We start from the raw sequence: 17,772 nt of genomic DNA, 5'->3' as shown, positions 1-17,772 counted from the left end.
GCTGTTGACCCACCTGTGGATGGTTGGCCCATGGGGATGAAGAATCCAGCTGAGGAGCTGGTATCCACCACTGAGACTGCAGGCTCACTGCCTACTCTGCGGGGCTGACTGTATAGCATTCCCTCTTCTAGAGCTGGCCAGGGGCCAAGAACCCTCTCTTCTCCTGTGGATCAGGACTGTATGCAGAGAGGTTTCCATCTTCCCCATTGATAGCTTCTGGGAAAGAAGGCCTCAGCACAGGGGCTCTAAGGGATGGCGGTGAGAAAGCACAGGGGGCCAGCCCTATTTTCTCCTTCCTGGGAACACACACCCCTTCCCTGTGATGAGCCCAACCCCACAGCCCTTGGCTCCAGAGCATCCATTTCAAGATTCTCCCCTTCTGTGACAAATACACAGTTCTTGATGCAAATGTTTTTATTTTGCCACTTAAACCACAGTTTCCTTGTGTGGCATGACAGGGGCAGGGGTGTGGGACAGGCTGCTGGACCATGGGTCGTAGTAGTAGCAGGAGGGTTAACAGCAGGAGTGGTGAGATGCTCAGTCTTGAGTGTCTGTCACTTGACTCCCACGGGAATATCATGCAGCCCATCTATAGTGTTAGATGAGGAAGGGCCAAGGCAAGAACGGTCTCTGTTTCTCTTCCTGGTGAGGATGGGCCCCATATAATGTAGAGCTCAGTGGACACCTTCAGTCCTGTTCTGAATTGAGCAGGCTAGTAGCAGTATGGGGTGCTGTCTGCCTCAAGTCTCTTCCTTCTTCACCTCCCCAGGCTCTTTGGCAAAAGTCCCTATGATTCTTGGGGAAGATAATGCCATTCCCAGCCCTTTCCCTGGATCAGTGTCTGATCTGATGGAGGTAGTTTGTGGGACCTGGCTTCCTCCAGTTCCGGCGGATCCTGGCACTTGTCCTCCGAGAGTTCAGATACTGATCGCTGGAAGCCATCTCAGTGGCACTGCTCTGTGGATTGGCCTGTGGAGCACGGGGCTCTGGGGTTCTGCAGAGAACAAGCATGTAATAGGCCGTCAATAGGAGAACAAAATGGGGACTAAAAAGAGATTTTGGTCATGTGAACTACTAAAACACTATCGGGGCAATATGAGACCGGGGCTCTGGTCTTGGCTCTGCCCCCTGAGAGCTACGTGACAAAGCAAAGCTTTCAGATTTCTCATCTGTAAAGAGAGTTGGACTAGATCAGGGAGTGCAACATTCAACCTTTTCTATCTTCCTTATCCTGTACTCATGGCAGACACCATTAATCAGTCATGATATGTGACTGGAGGAACCAAGTACCCTTAGCAAGGTGTGTTAAGTAGGGAGTTAATATGGAGTTGATGATCTCAGAAGGCCTGTTCAGGTCTGATGTTCTGATTGTGCGGCGCAGAGTATACCCGTAATGGTTAGGCCATATGGTTCAGCTTGATTTCTGGGGGCTCCCTGTTCCTGGACTGGCAGTGACCTAAGCAAAGAGGTAGATGGCTAGAGAAAGTTTAAGGTAAAATTTTGCAACCAATTTTTAATCTTTGATTTCTCTACAGTACTTTCCTATGCTATATTATCTATAATCTTATATCTAAAAGTTTTACCAGGCTGACTTTTGAATGTTACTTGTTCAGTAATAGGTAAACAGGATTTTTTTTTCCTTTCCAAATAATAGTCTCTTGTACCTGGTTGAGAATCACTGTGAAATGAGGTGGCACTGATAGGACCCAGGCACCCCTTCCCTTCGAAGTTCACAGGGTCATATGATTTCAGTTGTAACAGCAACCTTTTAAGGGCCAACCATGTGGTAGGCACTGTGTAGACCTTACCACAACCCCAATGGTAAGCATTTTACAGTGTAGCCAGGTTGGTAGCTCCAGGTACCACAACCAGGAAATTGTGGAACAGACATCATTAGTGCTCTCACCCCTCAGCCCTCCAGTCCCAGGAACCCACCTGAGCCGGCTGCAGTGGTGTAGCGAGTGGCCCAGGGGTTTCTGCCTTGGAGGCCTCTTCCTGCGCAGCCTCCTCAGGGCCTCGGCCACATGGTGGTCCCCGGCACACTCCCAGATGATCTGTGCCCGTTCTTCAGCCAGCTGGTCCCCACTGCGCTGAAACAGGCCCTGGATCTGTAGAAGCTCAGCATCCTGGAAGATGTTGGCTGAGGCCTGCTTGCGGCCCCGGGCCTCAGTTGGGGCCTGCCAAGGGGGTGGCTCGCTCACCACAGAGGCTGGGGTGCCCATCCTAGGTGCTCTGAGGAAGGAAAGCATGGAGAGACATCAGCAGCTCAGCAAGCTTTTCCCAAACCTGGGTGTCCTGACTAATGCAAGGACCTCTGGTGTTTCTCCAAGATCCAAAGTGGTGTAAGTCTTATCTTAAAATCAAACTTCTTTAAAGAGTGCTTATGTGTCTGACACATGGATTAACTTGAGTCACAGAAACCTGTGAGGTAAGAATTGTTTACCCCCACTTTACAGATGAAGAAATGTGACTCAGGTTAAATGACTTTCCTGTAGTCACAAAGCCCTGGGTAAGTGCAGAGCCAGAAGTAGAACCCAGGTCTGTCCAGCTCTAAAGTCCAGGCAGTCCCCAGGATACTCAGGTCCTAATGATAACTCCAGCGCAGCAGCTGAAATGTGTTGAGCATTTAACATGTGTCAGGCACCACTGAAGAGCTGTATTTACCTAACATTGAAACGTGAGCACGGCAGCCTTATGTGGTAGGTACTTTCATCTTCCTCACTTCACAGATGAGGAAACTGAGGAACAGAATCCAGATCTCTGATACTGAGGCCCAAGCTCTGCAGCACAGAAGTAAGAGAGGGGTTGTGGAGCTGGGTGATGCAGGTTGGAATCCTACTTCTAGCTGCCTCCACCACTTGCTGGCAACCCTCCACACCCCAGCTGCTTCCTGTATACACATCAGCTGTACTAGTACCTATTTGGCAGGATTGCTCTGATGACTCAGTGAAGATACACATATTCCTTGGGAAGGCTGCGCAGGAAGAGGCCCCAAGGCAGAAACACGTGGGCCACTTGCTATACCACTATTCTGCTAAAATTGACAAGAGTCATCTCTCTCCCTATTTTCAAGACTTGGGGATGAACCAAGTCCATATAAATTAACGAACTATTAGATAGACCAATCAGATCTAACTACAGTCCAAAGGACCACAGAGAGAAAAGGGGCAGAAGAGGCTACAGGGCTAGAATTAGTATCAGGGCAGAGGCTGAAGCTTTTAAGAAAATTCCATAAAAGTTAGGTTCATGTCAATGTCCCCCAACTATATCCATGAAATGAAAATTAAAGCATTTCCCTCAGTTCTACAGTTTCTTTTGAACTGTAAATAAACTATATTTTAAGGCTCACCCACCTTATCGCTGTCTCTGGTACAGCCTGAAAAAGCCATGGGATTAGAGAACAGACTGGAGACAAGAAAGATGAAGGACTTTGGCATTCCACAAAACTGGGATGAATACCAGCTCTGCCGCCTTCTCTGTAACCTCTACAAGCCTGTCTGCTTAACTGTCAAATGGAGCTATTAATCGCTTCCCAGGATTGTTGTAAAGATTAAATGAGTTTAGTATGTACCTATTACCCAATAAGAGCTAAATAAGTGCAAATATCCCTCTTATTGGCCTCCTGGCCTTTTGTACTTGGATCAGGGGTGTGATATGGACTCCCTTTTCCTCCAAGCAATCAGCCTGAGACAGCTAAGGGCCTGCCTTGCTCCCTCTAATCCTCACAGCTCCGGGCCTAATGGGGGACGGCTTGGTTGCTAAGTCAGACCTCATTCCACAGCTAGCTACAGAGATATCTTGTCAACCAGCAACCAGCTTAGAAAGGGGTGGGGTGGGGCGGAAATAAGTTAAAATGTACATGCTCATTGTAAAAAATGCAAACAGAATCATATAAATAAAAGCATTACTGGTTTCCTATCCTCAGCCCACTTACAAAAATAGCCCTTACTCTCACATGCCTTTTGTTCTCTGGAAAGTCTGAGCCATCACTCTATCCTGTTCAGACTCCCCAGAAATGAGCTTCCCTCCCTTGCCCCGGCCTTCCCTCCTCCTGACCTCAATAGTCACTCTTCTTATTCCAGTAATTTCCACACTCCCCTGCCCCACTCTCTAGGCCTTCTATCATAAGAACCCACTATCTTTTCAAAAGATTTAGTAACTAAAATAAACCTGCAGAAGACTTTCAGATAAATTAATTTCATAAAAATTGTGCTTATCTGGAAAATGACCATTTTAAAACTTCTTGCCTTAGGTACTATAATGGGAATCCAGTTAAAACCTAATATGTCTGGTAATTAAAACCTCAGAACTGGATGATATAAATATACTGTGACCAGAAAACAGCAGTCACCAAGTAACAACTGCAGGCTGATCAGAGAAATCAAAGCTAACTATGGGGTATTTATTCTGCTAACCAGGCAATATGTATGACATTTCATCCTTAAAACAATTCTAAGAATCAGGCACTGTTATCCTCACCCCAGGTCACAGAGGAACAAAGGGAAGCTGAGACACAGATATAAGTACCAGTGGCTTAGCCAAGGCCAGAACCAGCTCAAAGCACATCTCTTCCCATCATTTCTGTGAAGAGTACTTCACTATTCCTACCTAACTCACAAAGAGGGAAACACACCAGTGGAAAGGAAGAACACTGACTATATCACACTTGAGGCAGGGATGGGCGTGGAATATATTTTAATCTTTTTACTAATGTCAGGCTGTTCTCTGGGTGACAGGCTGCCCCAGCCTTGGATCCGTGACACTCTAATGAGGAAGATCCCCTGCTTCCACAAAAGAAATCCGGAACTGCAACCCAGCTCAAGGCAAAGAGCACTGGCTTATGAATCAGTACTGGGTTCGCCCCAGTTCTGCCACTCACTGGCTAAGAGGCCTCAGGCACTTTGCATGCCTCTGTGGGTTGATTTCTCTCTTACATCTGTAAGAACAGGTTGATGCTGATGGTCTCTGAGGGTGTGTGCCAGTGTTGAGAGTCAATGATTTCATGAGGAGGCTAGGTCTGTACCAAAGCAGAGATGGGTTTGCTCATCTGCCAGGGCCTCGCAGCAACATGTGGGGACAGGTCTAGCTAATTAGGTGCCAGAAAACTCCCCTACTAGCAGCTCCCCTTCTCAATGTTCCATGGAGGCAAGATACTGTTTTGCTGCTATGGGCTGTGAGGTTAGGGTCTGGTAGACAAAACTCACGGCTCTAAAGCACTCTAGCGACCTAGGATGGCTGTGGCCAAGCCTGGGACAGACTCCTAGCGGGGTTTGGGTGATGGGAGAAGTGTGATGTCCTTTCTCTCAGACTCAGGTAATCTCACCCTTTCCTCTGAATGGCAACAGGATCAAAGAGCAACAGCTGCCTCAGGGAGGAAATGGCTTGGAGCCTGACTTCTCAGGTAGCCCCAGCCAACTCTGCCAGGGCTGCAAGGCTCTGCAAGGCCCTACCGCCAGCCATGGAGTTACAATGAGTTACAAATGCACTAACGAAAAACCATAACTATCAGGGAGAGTCTGAGACTCCAGCCTCAACCATACCCTGCATGAGCCTAGTTGGGAGGGTCACCTCCAGATTTTGAGACCCCTCGGTCTTGGCTTTGCCTCCCACCCCAAGATAGACAGCAGTTAGGCTGATAATCAGTGGCTATCAGGAAGGATTAGATTGTAAACTTTAGAAAAATTGAAACAGAACACTTATTAGAAGAAATTTTTCATTCGGTCTGTTCAATAGTTACTTTCTCCCTCATTTCCTGGAGAAGACCTGAATCTAGGAAAGTCAGTGTATACTTGAAAAGCGGTACTCTTTAAACTGGAAAATGAAACCACAGGGCTATTAAAAGTTTACAAATGAATCTCTCATTTCAGAGCTGACATAAAAGATAAGCAGGGGTCTGTGAGCAAATGAGTAAAGATTAACTGTAAAATACTTCAGTTTGACACAAACTAGGTTAAACAAATGAACCCCCAAAGTAAATACCAAATGTTGAAAATGACAAAGTTCAACTTGTTTTGAAACAGGCAATAAATGAACTGTAGAGCTCTAACAAAGAAATATATTTAAAAAGTGACTCATCATGCAATGAATTTGCAATATATAAATATGGTGCACAACTGAGCATTCTTTGTAATGTCTGAAGCTCAGTTTGGACACATACTCACCGTGGTCTCAGGGAAGCACTCGTAACTATGAGAGGCAGAACACACTTGTGTGAGCTACACAGCAACTGGCTCCTCACTCAGCTCACCCCCTTCAGATAATCGTGGTGGTGGTGGTAATCTGTAACCTGAGGCCAAGGGGCCCTTAGAAAAAGAACCGGAGGCTCTGGCCCAAGGCCCAAATCAACACTTGTGTCCCTGGCCTGCTTCCGTATACAGACATGCCACTGGACAGCAGCCAAAATCTGTGGCTCCTCAAGTGGTAGGCTCAGTCCCAGTGGCCGTGTGAGCCCCCCACCCCGAAGGGCCTGGCCTTGGCCAGGCATGCCTGAAAGAAACGACATACATTGGCCTCCAAATCTGTGTCCCAGGGAGTGGAGAAAGAAACTGGGCCCTTTCCCCAGACTAATTCTCAGATATGACCTGGAAAAAAACTCCTACTAAATCTAGGAATAATTATTTTTAAGTGTTCAAGAACTCTGAATTCTGGCTGTGCCACTGATGACTGAGTGTCCTTTGACAAGCCTCAGTTTTCCCCTGCCTCAGTTTACTCATCATCAAAATAGTGAGAATAAATAACCCTTAAGGGGTTAACGACATAAAGTATGCGAAAGCATCCATCCCAGTACATTATTTCATGAATGAATGGTGCAAGGAAAAGACTGTTTAACCACCAGGGCCCGTAGAATCATGGTCATTTTCATCATCACCACTATCTGAAACTCCCTCAAAAGGGGTCTTCGCTCTTGAAAGTTAAGGGTAAAGGGAGATGGAGTCATTGGGGGACTTTAAATCATAGCTGCCGTTTAGGTACCTTGCTCCAAGTCATGTGCAAAACAGTACTTTTAGGCGGGTGATCTCTAATCCTCATGACAGCCCTATGAGGAGGCACTATCGCTACACCCATTTTACAGATGAGAAAGCTAAGCTCAGGAAGCTTAAGTAACTTGCCCAAAGTCACACAGGTGGTAGGTGATAAGACTGGGAATATGAACCCAGATAGTCTAACCCCAGCGCCCACTCTCTCAACCACTGTTATTTTTGTTCCCGCCAGATGGCTGCCGAGGTCGTCAGAGGAAGGACCCAGGAGGCTCTGAAACCTCCTGGAGCCTGCTATCTGCTTCAGCCGGTTTTGGAAGGCGCAGGGATTGAAAGTCGAGTCTCCCAAGCCACCCTCTGTGCCCTCCGCACTCCATAGCCCCGCGGGGAGTTAGAGCGATTACTCACCACGCTCAACTGCAGCGCCAACAGACCACAAATCGGGATGGGGCGAACTAAGATGTGCTTACTCCAATCCCTGCCCGGCCTTCCGAAAAGACAGGTGCAGCTCTGGGCTTCTGTTGCGAAGGTGCTCACAAGAACGAGGCGGCGTTCACCAAGAGGACGAGAGCTTGGGAGGGGGTATCCTGGACGAGGTCACACAGCGACATCCCCAGCAAGGGTCGGCCCCCGAGGCTCAGACGTAGCGCTTCGCACAACAACGGGCCCTAGGTGGATCTGGGGGTTTGGGTCCCGGCAGCACCCCGGCTCTGACGGCTCGCCCTCCCGCCCGCTCCCAGCGCAGCGCGAGCTGGGTCGCGGACCTACGTACCCGGCTGCCCGAGGCGAGTCGCCGAGATCACAGCCGCGGTTCCCCGGAGAAAGCGCTCCCCAGCCTTGGAACAGCCAATCCTCAGCCGGGCCTTGGTGTGAGCTCTGCCGAGAGCCTTCCGAAATCGAACGCGGAGACTCCGTGGGCCAATCAGCGACCTAAGAGGGATGAGGGGCGTGTTCTGGCTCCGCCCATTCCCTCCTTCGGCCTCGAAACCCGAGTGCGAAGACTCCCAGGTCCAATCAGCGGTGGAGCAACAGCAAGGGGCGTGGTCACTTGGGCCCCTTCCCTTCGCCCCCGACCGTCCTCGCGTAGAGCTGGGAGGAGCCCCTTCATTGACGTCAGTCCCCAGGGAGAGCGCGGTTTCGCTGGCGCGGTTGTGGGGCAGGGCCGCATTCCTGCCCTGGGGTGCGGCGGTGGTTGTCCCTGTAGCGTACACGTGAGGGGTGCCCCCTTCCATGGGCCCTAGGCCTGTGCGCACCGCTCCGAGTTCCTTACAGCGTGCGTCCCTCAGCAAATAGACCTACAGCTCCTTAAACTCATCTCCTCGATCACTTACATTCTGGTTCCAGCTTTGAGGAAAGGGAAGGGAAGGGGCAGAAAGGGAAGGAGAGGGAAGGGAAAGGATAGTGCGGTGGTCACACCTTGGGCCTTAAGGCCAGAATGTTATGGGTTCAAATCTTGTAGTAAGTGTGCAACCTTTGGCCAGTTACCTGAATGAGACAGTATTAAAAAGGTTTTATTCATTTGACAATGGCGCATTAGGGACCCACCTCCTCCGAGTTTCTTGATAGTGAACGTGAGACACCTATAAGCCCTTCCCCTGGGGGAATTTACAGTCTAGTAAGAGAAGCAGACATTAGAAAGCCTAAAACATTTAGCTGTGATTACAATTGTGATAAATATCATGACTATGAGGGTAAAATGGAGGAATCTAAACTCCCTCTGAGATGCCCTGGAAGGTAGAAATAACATTTAAGCTGAGATATGACAGAGATGAAGATGGTCACATGAAGAGAAGTGGGTTTGGGAAGAGTGTTTAAGAAAGAGAGAATAGTATGTGCTAAGGCCAGGAGACAGCTTGACTCAAGAGGACTTAAAATGAAGTCTGGAGTAGGGCTAGCAAGGGAGAGAGTAGTGGGGAAGAAGAAGGCAGAGGCAGGCAGTGAAGAAGTTTCCATTTCTTCTGAAGATCCTCTGAGGGCAATAGCATTATATGCATTTATTTAATAGCCATCGTATAGCACTTACTATGTGCCTATAATGGCAGTCAGCACTTTACAAGTATTAGCTCATTTCATCCTTATGACAAATTTGTGTTTTTAGAAGGTCACTTTGGCTAGAGCTTGGAACTTGGATTGGAGGAGTCAGGAGTGGATTCAGGGTGTCCAGGATGGCTCTTGATAAATGCTTGTTTGCTTCCTTGGAAGATTAGGGGTTGTTTGTGCACTGGTTCACAAATGGTCAGGAAGGAGGCCTAGGGGTAGACAGCTAGGTCTCCCTGACTTCTTTTGTTATAGAGCTGAGCTTTGTAGTCATTTAATTTCTCTTCCGTTAAAGTTCCGAAGGGAAAAGAGTAAGCGCCAGCACACCAGGATTTGAGGATCCCTTTTTGCAAGGTGGAAGATATCTTTGGGAGCTGTTCTTCCTCATCCCTTGGTCTCCAGTTCCTCTTTCTGTCCTGCACAAAAACAACATCAGCAAGTGCTTTGCTGTAGTTGAACAGTGGCTTCTCTTTGTTTTTCCTGAAGCCCTGGGGAAATATTGAAAAGAGCAAAGAAATCAGCAGTGTTCATCTCCAATAGCAAGTATTGCGGCAAAGCCTTTCAGCCAACTGCTTGGCTAAGGAGGGTACTGTGCTGATCCTGAACCAGGAGACTGGGCTTCTGAACCAGGGACTCTCTCTATCCATCCTAAGCAATGGGAAGGCTACACTCTTGGCATGTTGGTGCTTGCAGAGCCTAGGAATTCTGACACCATGAGCTCAGATGAATATACCATGGTAAGAATCTGAAACTTGTGGCTTCTAGGTCATATGTGACTAAGGCTGGGTGAAGAATATCTGGTGTCTGTAAACATTTTTGCAGGCATGTGATCGTGCGCTTACCACACAATGGAACCATTTCTTTTGTTATATCTTTATAGTTCAGTATTTATGATGAGAAGATGGGACACTTTCACAGTTATGTAGGCCATGAAGGAGTAGGAGATCTGGAATCCACCCCGCAACGGGGTCCTGTTTAGAGAAAGTCAACTCTGGGGAATGGAGCCTTGGAGTAATTCAGGCCAAGGCTTGGTTTTACCAGGAATCAGATTAAGGCGAGGCCAGTGAGAAAAATTTCTTAGGTGTGATATTTAAGGGGGCACCAAAAAACTCAGTAATAAAGATACATTTTAATGTAATATTTTTAAATATTAAAATTAATGCAAAATATCTATGATGAGCAAAATATCAACATTTAAAATAAGGAAGCTTTTGTTTGTTTTATGACCCTGAATCATTCTGCAATGGGAACAGTCGTTTCCAATTAGCCCATAGTTCCCAAGCAGGTCACCATTGTGTCCCCTGCCAATTGGCTTTATGAGGGTTGACAATAGTGTGAGAATGGACTGGACAACACAAGGTCATGTTTTCTGATTTTAGAACTTTTAGTCTCTTCTTCCATTTAGTTCAAAATACGAAGGCTATTTTGATAAGTGCATATATAGGTACACATATTTCCTTTTGCCCCAGGCTCCATGATGGTTCAGCAAAGTGCTGGTTTTTAGGGGAGTCAAGTCTAGGAAAGGGGTTCTAGATATTCAACCTTAGGCAAATGACTTAACCTCTTTGCTACTCTATTTTCTCATATATAAAATAGGGATAATCGTACCCACCGCCTAGCGTTGCTATGAGGACGGAGTGAGGTTGTAGAGGTGCAGCACTTTTGGATGCAGATGCTAAGCCACTATTCCGCTCCTTCCCCCTCTATTCTGCAGGAGTTGTTCAAATAACAAATAGGCCCTCAGTGGGGCTGAGACATGTTCCCATAGGGTTGTTGTTGCTGTCAGTCCTGTTCTGGGGAGAGCAGGGGGAACTTTTACACTCAGCTGACAAGCAATAGTGTGACTTTTGAGTCAGCTCTATTCTTCTTGATAAATGATTCTGGTCATTATAAATTTTTTTTTAAAAAGTGCCCTTCTGCTTAAGACATTACACAAGACAACTTATTACAGCCTCTTCTCAGAACTTACAACCAGACAAACAGTTTACATTATAGAAACACTAAAACAAACAAATGAACGAACAAACAAAAACACCATTCATATAGATTAACTAAAGGTCAGTATTATAATAGTTTTCTCAGGCTACCATAACAAAATACCACAGACTAGGTGGCCTAACAACAGCAATTTCCTTTCTCACAGTATTGGAGGCTGGGAAGTCCAATATCAAGGTGCCAGCTGATTTGGTTTCTGGGGGGAGCTCTTTTCCTAGCTTACAGAGTGCTGTGTCCTCACATAATGGAGAGAGAAAGAATGAACTCTCTGGTGTCTCTTCTTATAAGGACATGAATCCTACCAAATCAGGGCTCCACTCTTATGGAAACTCTCATTTAACTTTAAATATTTCCTTACTCCATAAAGAGACACATTGGAGGTTACAGCTTCAACATATGAATTTTGGAGACACAGTTCAGTTCATAGCAAGTATGAAGTCATGGTTGTTAATATACAGATAATTAGATATAGAAATAAATCTAGCTGTAAATGTATCTATGTGTTACATATGTGTATCTGTACATGTATACATGTGTATGTATATACATGAACACACAAACACACATATTCCCCAACTGTGTCTACTCAAAGGGCCTAGAAGCTATACTACTCCAATAGGAATAAGCACATTTAACACTCTGATATTGATTTCTCAATACCATTCTCCACAAAAGGATCCATGGCTCCTTGGAGAAATGATTGATTCTACCACTGGGGCTGAGTAAGTTCAAGATGATCCTAGAACATCTTCTGCCAGAAAGTAAGGAAGTACTCAAGGAATGATGGGGACATGTCAAAAGGACTAGGATTCAGTTTATAAGGGCTCCCCATTTGCCAACTGCAGAACATCAAAATAAAATATAACAGGAACACATAATAACCCAATGAATAAAGTAAGACTACGTAAGTCCATAGTAATATAAATAAATGAATAAATGAATAAAAACAGAGGAGACAAGACAGGCCTTCCTTATAGTAGATTGCCAACTAATAAATGTAGAAGGAATGAGGCAGTTAGAAAATCATTAGTGCCTACTAAAACAGCTTTGTGCCCAATTATAAAAACAAGGACTGTAGTAGTTTTGCATATTTTCCCTCTGTTAAGTATATATGGTGTTTTTGTACATAACTTTTTCTCTCTTCTTATTTTTGTTTTATATGTAAGTTTATATGTAAGTTGTTGAAAGTTAGTGTTACAATTTAGTCTTTAGGTAAAAGCATATTCCATGGGACTATGACAAAATCTGAGAAGTATTTAGTATAGACTGTTGGGACTGCATATCTCATTTTGGAGAGAGGGTGAGAACGTCTTCACTTGTAAGAAAGACAGCTGTATCTCATTAGGCGAAATTATGAACCTGTTATATTGTATGGAAGTCCAAATGTATATAGAAGGTTGCATTTGGAAGTTGAGTCTCCAAAGGGATGGACTGTGTGGGTTATCTAATACTGAATGGAGCACAGTCCTGTATATTTCTCCTTTTCCATGTGAAGCAATGCTCAACTTTGTCACCAGAGGGAGCTGGTAAGACACTATAGGAGGAAGGCGTTTCTCTTAGTTCTGATTTGCTCTTCTCACCAGGCTCCTTCAGCTTGCAAAGCATCTCCAGTGCCAGTTCCTGGACCACAAATTGCTTCCCAGGCACCAGGCTCCTGCAGTTTGGGCAGCTTCTTCAGCGCCTGAGTCCTATAGCACATTGCAGCCAGCAACACACAGTGGCTAGCAGTTTCCCTTGGCATTCTCTTGGGCCGCTTTGCAATAAGCTTTGAGAGGCATGCAGTAGCTCCCTGCAAATGATTCTCCCCAGCATCCCTGATAGCTGATTTCCAGCAAGTCCTACCAGCACACACTTCAGCAACTATTGGGGGGGGGGGTGAGGTGGGATCTACAGCCCTCAGGTTAATGGCTCCTCATATATTCTTTCCTGTATTCTTTAGAGTTCTCTTTAACTTCTTATTACCCACTCTCTCAGCACTCTAATCCTCTGTTATAGTAAATAATTCCTTATACTGAAATTTCTCTGTTCAAATTCCCGTGTGGCTTCTGTCTCCTGATTGGACACTGACTGATACAGGGCAGAATGGAAAGACTAGTAGGATGATGAAGAAGGAAGGAAGAAGAAGCTCAAGTGAGAGCAGATTTTTGTCTTGCAATCCAGGGATGCACTGAAAAACAGTGAGCTGGGTGTCAAAGCTCCTTTAGAAAACAATATTAATAAAGGTAATACATATCGAGCTCTAAGCACTTTACATTTCATTTAATCCAACAACAGGCCTCTGAGATAGTAGCATTGCTATTAATCTCATACCAAAGAAGAAGCTGAGGTTAAGAGACTGGCAAGATATTATATGTGTTCCAGTCAAAACTGCTGCATAACAATTCCGACCCAAAACTTAACAGCATAAAACAACCATTTTATTATGCTCACAAATTTTGTGGGTCAGGATGTTTTAAAATGTACTTGGGATTTTGGTTTTATTCAGGAAAGGTGAGGCCAACAGGTCAGGAAATGATTGCTGTTGAAAAGATAATTTGTTACTCACAGTTCTGAAGAGGAGGGGTCATGCCACGCCATGCAGGGCCACATGGGAGAAGCTCCAGGGTCAGTCAGGAGGCAGAGGAGCAAGAAAAAGCAAAGGTATGAGTTTTTATTGTAGTTTTTTATGAGAAGGAACAGGCCAGGCAAGTATGCAGGCTAGGCAGGTTAGGGTTGACTAGCTTGAATAATTCCAGCAAGCTCTGGTACCTGGCCCTGAGATGATTAGGACAGAGAAATATTGCCTTCTGGAGTGTAAAAGCCTCTGGAGTGTAAGAGCCTCTGGAGTGGTTCAGAATATGAGCTCAGGATTAGTTGGTTTGCATGGCAAAAGTGTGCTCACTGGCAACTTATTTGCTATCTCTAGGAATTAGCTATCCCTAGGATGGGCAGTCCCTGCCTGGATCTGCGAGGTCCCAAGATGTCAAAACATCAGAAAATACAGAAAATAAAAACCACAATTGATACACAGGAATTCAGATCACAGTGGGAGTGGCTTGTCTCTTCTCCACAATGTCAGAACTTCAGCTGGAAGTCTTGAACACTTAGGTTGACTTGACAGTTGGGGATTGGAATCACTCAAAAGCTCACTTCTTATATGCCTGGTGCCTAGTCTGGGAAAACTTGAAGGCTAGAACTGCAGACTGGAGTGCTTCAGTGGCTTCTCAATGTGACTTGGAGCATGGTGTTCTCAGAGTAGCCCAACTTCTTCAGTGGTGGCTCAGGGCTACAAGTGTGAGTTCTAGTGAACAAGGCAGAAGCCATATGGCCCTTTTCGACAGAACTTAGAAGTTATATAGTATCATTTCTGCCATTCTGTTAGTTATAATCAACTCACAATCTGCTCAGATTCAGGAGAAGGGGACATAGACCCAACCTCTTGATATAAGGGGAGTCAAAGCATTTATGGCCATTAAAAAAAAAAAAAAAAACAGAGCAAAACTAGGATTCAGGCTGCAGCAGTTAGGCTCCAAACCCTACTTGCTTCAATACATTGCTGCTATAAGAAACAGAAATCAGTTTAAGTTAGCTCAAGAAAAGAACTGGGGAGGAGAGGTTACTGTAAATCAACAGTGAATTCACAAAAATAAAGTCCAGCTGAACAGCCTGGAGCAAGTCATAGGCACCTCTCACTATCTCATTTCTCTGCATGACTGCCTATGATGCTTAATTTTATGTATCAGCTTGACTGGGCCACAGCTTGCCCAGATATGTTGTTAAACTTAATATGGGTGTGTCTGTGAGGGTGATTTTAAATGAGATAAACATCCGAATTGATAGACTGAGTAAAGCAGATTACCCTCCCTAATACGAGTGGGTCTCATCTAATCAGTTGAAGACCCAAATAGTACAAAAAGGCCGATCCTCCCTCTTCTGCTTGACTGTTTGAGCTGGGACATTGTTCTTTTCCTGCCTTTGGACTCACACTGAAATATTGGCTCTTCCTAGGTCTTGAGCCTGCAGCCTTCAGACTAAACAACACCCTTCCACACTCCTGGGTCTCCAGCTTGCAGACCTGGAGATTTGTTAGCCTCCATAATTGCAAGAGCCAATTTCTGTGATCTTTGATCTCTCTGGACTGTGGCAGCAGTGTCCTACTCTACCTGTCTAGGTTGTGGGGGGCGGGGTAGATTTCTTGGCAGCAGAGAGAAAACCAGAGTTGGGGAAAATCTCCATGATTCACCACATCTTTAAGAGGCTCCAGTGGTAACGGGAGGTTGGAAGCCTAAGTGGTAATGGAGGGGAGTCCACATTTGCTTTTACTGTTTTGTCTGAATGGATAACATCTTGTGAAGAGTCTTTGTGAGACTTAGAGGAAAGTTCACAGTCAAAGCAGACTTAGAGAATCTAAGGCAGCCGTAACATGTCTAGTGGTCTGGAAATTTAAATTTAGTTCCTACTTAATCTGTCTGAATCTCATTTTCCTCAACTGTCAAGTGGAGATAATGAATTACCTGTCTCACAAGGTTGTTACAAGGGCTAAGGAGGTGATACAGGTTAAACAGCCAGCACAGAGCATCATCTGATGGGGACCCTGAGCTCCAGCCCAGCCCTTGGGGCCCACTTCTGCTGTAAAGCTCCAGCCATGGGTGGGTTAGGGAGTTAAGGGAAGAAATTTCTCTTTCCTGGGCCCCTTGCATATCAGGGTGGGAAATGGAAACAGCATATGCAGTCAGGCTCTCTAAGTGCAGATTTTGAGGTCTGTATCAACCACACCTACTCTCATGGCCTCTTGCCTGGCCCCTACCCACTGACCATCTCCACAAAATTGGGGCCGTTTTCTTTGTTGCCACTCAGGGGCAATCCTATGATGTCTTGTCTCTTCCTATACCAAAGCCTAAGTCCCACATATGCAGTGATTAAAAGCCTGGATTTGGAAATAAAGTATTTGAATTCCATTCTTCACTAGCTATGTGACGATAGGTAAGTCACATAACCTCCTTGTCACTCGGTTTCCTCATTTTAAAGTGATGGTAGTTTTAAAAGCCCCTACCTCATGAGGCTACTGTGGGAAGTAAATGAAACTAGTGTGGAAAGCACCTGGCATGGTGCCTGGCACATGATAAGTGCTCTGCAAATGTTGGTTACTACTAATGAGCCGCTGCCAGTTTTATCCAAGGCTGACTGGCAGAATGGTGACTGACTCAATCCATCCTGGTTCAAGGTGTCTGTCCATTCTCACATGTGAGGCCTCTCTTTTCCCCCAGGAATATGGGCTGCTGAGGTCTGCACATCCCCATCACAGGTCCCAGCAGGAGGTGATCTTGAGCACTTCATGGGAAGCCTCTTGATGTGGTTTCAGGGGCACCTACCTTGGTCACCCATAGTTACTGAACGCTGTACCAATGGTGTCATAGAGCGAACACTGGATTGAATCAGGAGACCTAAATGATAAACATGGCACTCACATTATCAACCAGCTATGTGATCTGGAACAAGTTACTTACCTTCTCTGGGCCTCAGTTGCCCCCTCATAAAATGAGAAGCCTAGAGCAAATTGCCTTTAAGGTCTCATCCAGCTCAAGAACACAATTGTAGGTACATAGTAGGTGTTCAAGGAATGTTTATTTAGTAATTTAAAGATAAGATTCAAGGCAAGATTCTGCAGGTCAAGGCACCCATCTTTCTCATTATGCATTTTGACTCTACTGTTAGATGATTTGTGTCAAGTGCCAGCTCGGGGCTTGGCACATCATGGGTGTTAAACCAGTGTGAGTTGAGTCAATCTATGCAGTGCATTTACAGTAGCTCAGATGGGATCTCAGGGTGGGCACGTGTTCCTCTTTGTTACAAGTAGCCTTCCCCTCTGAGTATATTGAAAATTATTACATTGGAGCTTAGAGTATCCATCAAGAATCACTTCTCCTTGTTCACTAAACAACCTAAGTCCTGCTTTTGCTCACATATTTCCTCAGCCTAGAACATCTATCAGGGTCTGGAATTTACCCTCCTTACAAGCTAATAAGCTAGCCTGCTGTCGTTTCATAAATGCTGGCAGAAGATGTAGGATTCCTGATCTGGAGACAAAGGACTTAACCCTCTTAGCACAGCAAGCAGTGTGAGCATTATTGTTACATATCTTTCCCTTGTTCCCAAGTTTCATGGGAGAAACATAGAGGGGCCCAGGTGGATGTTACATATGCAGGGGGTTTACATCATAGCACAGAGCTTGGGAAAACCAACATTGTCCACTCCTATCAAAACCATTTTTATAGTAGGCAACAAGCAAGCTTCCTCTTTGTCTGGACGCTGTTCCCTCATCCCTCAAAGTTATGGCTGCAAACACAACACTGAGAAATGTCTGGAGAAAAAGCAGCCATGGGGTTGCATTCTTGGCATACTCAGTGATAACACCCAGGGACGCTCAGAACTCATGGTGGACTGCCTTGCACAACAGTGCCCATCCCCCATTTCTGCTTGTCAAAATTCTATCCATTTTCAAATGACATTTTGTTCTTGCAGGTTTCCCCAGTCTCCCGTTACAATACTCCCTCTTTTCTTATTGTGTTTCCTTATAATTCTCACCTATTCCCCTCTTTTGTGTCCACAGCTGTACCTCCCCTACCAGCAGAGCGCCAAACACTTTGAGAGTAGGAATTGGTCCTTTTCCTGCATTTCAAGCCCAGATTGTTTGCATCCAGCAGGTACTTACGCCATATTTTTTGAGTTGGAGGGATCGAGATCTTTGTGTTTGGTTAAGCTTTTGCAGAGAGTTTGCTGGGCC

At 45.6% G+C, this 17,772-nt stretch overlaps 1 protein-coding gene across 2 annotated transcripts; it reads right to left on the bottom strand.

Moving 5' to 3' along the window:
• Nucleotides 1-396: 396 nt before the first annotated feature.
• Nucleotides 397-7,868, bottom strand: AVPI1 (arginine vasopressin induced 1). Of its 2 annotated transcripts, none has more exons than XM_039871603.1 (3): nucleotides 7,386-7,868; nucleotides 1,936-2,232; nucleotides 397-994 (listed from the first exon to the last, which is right to left on the bottom strand). In XM_039871603.1, exons 2-3 carry the CDS (start codon nucleotides 2,220-2,222, stop codon nucleotides 835-837), a joined length of 447 nt encoding a protein of 148 aa, XP_039727537.1. In that variant the 5' UTR covers nucleotides 2,223-2,232; nucleotides 7,386-7,868; the 3' UTR covers nucleotides 397-834. The 2 variants fall into 2 exon arrangements, with proteins under 2 accessions (XP_039727537.1, XP_039727538.1); XM_039871604.1 differs by lacking the exon at nucleotides 7,386-7,868 and adding an exon at nucleotides 6,162-7,352.
• Nucleotides 7,869-17,772: the final 9,904 nt, after the last annotated feature.

Source organism: Pteropus medius, unplaced genomic scaffold (genome assembly GCF_902729225.1).
Source record: "Pteropus medius unplaced genomic scaffold, Ma_sr-lr_union100, whole genome shotgun sequence".
Taxonomy (NCBI): domain Eukaryota; kingdom Metazoa; phylum Chordata; class Mammalia; order Chiroptera; family Pteropodidae; genus Pteropus; species Pteropus medius.
This window is presented reverse-complemented; position numbering and strand designations above follow the sequence as displayed.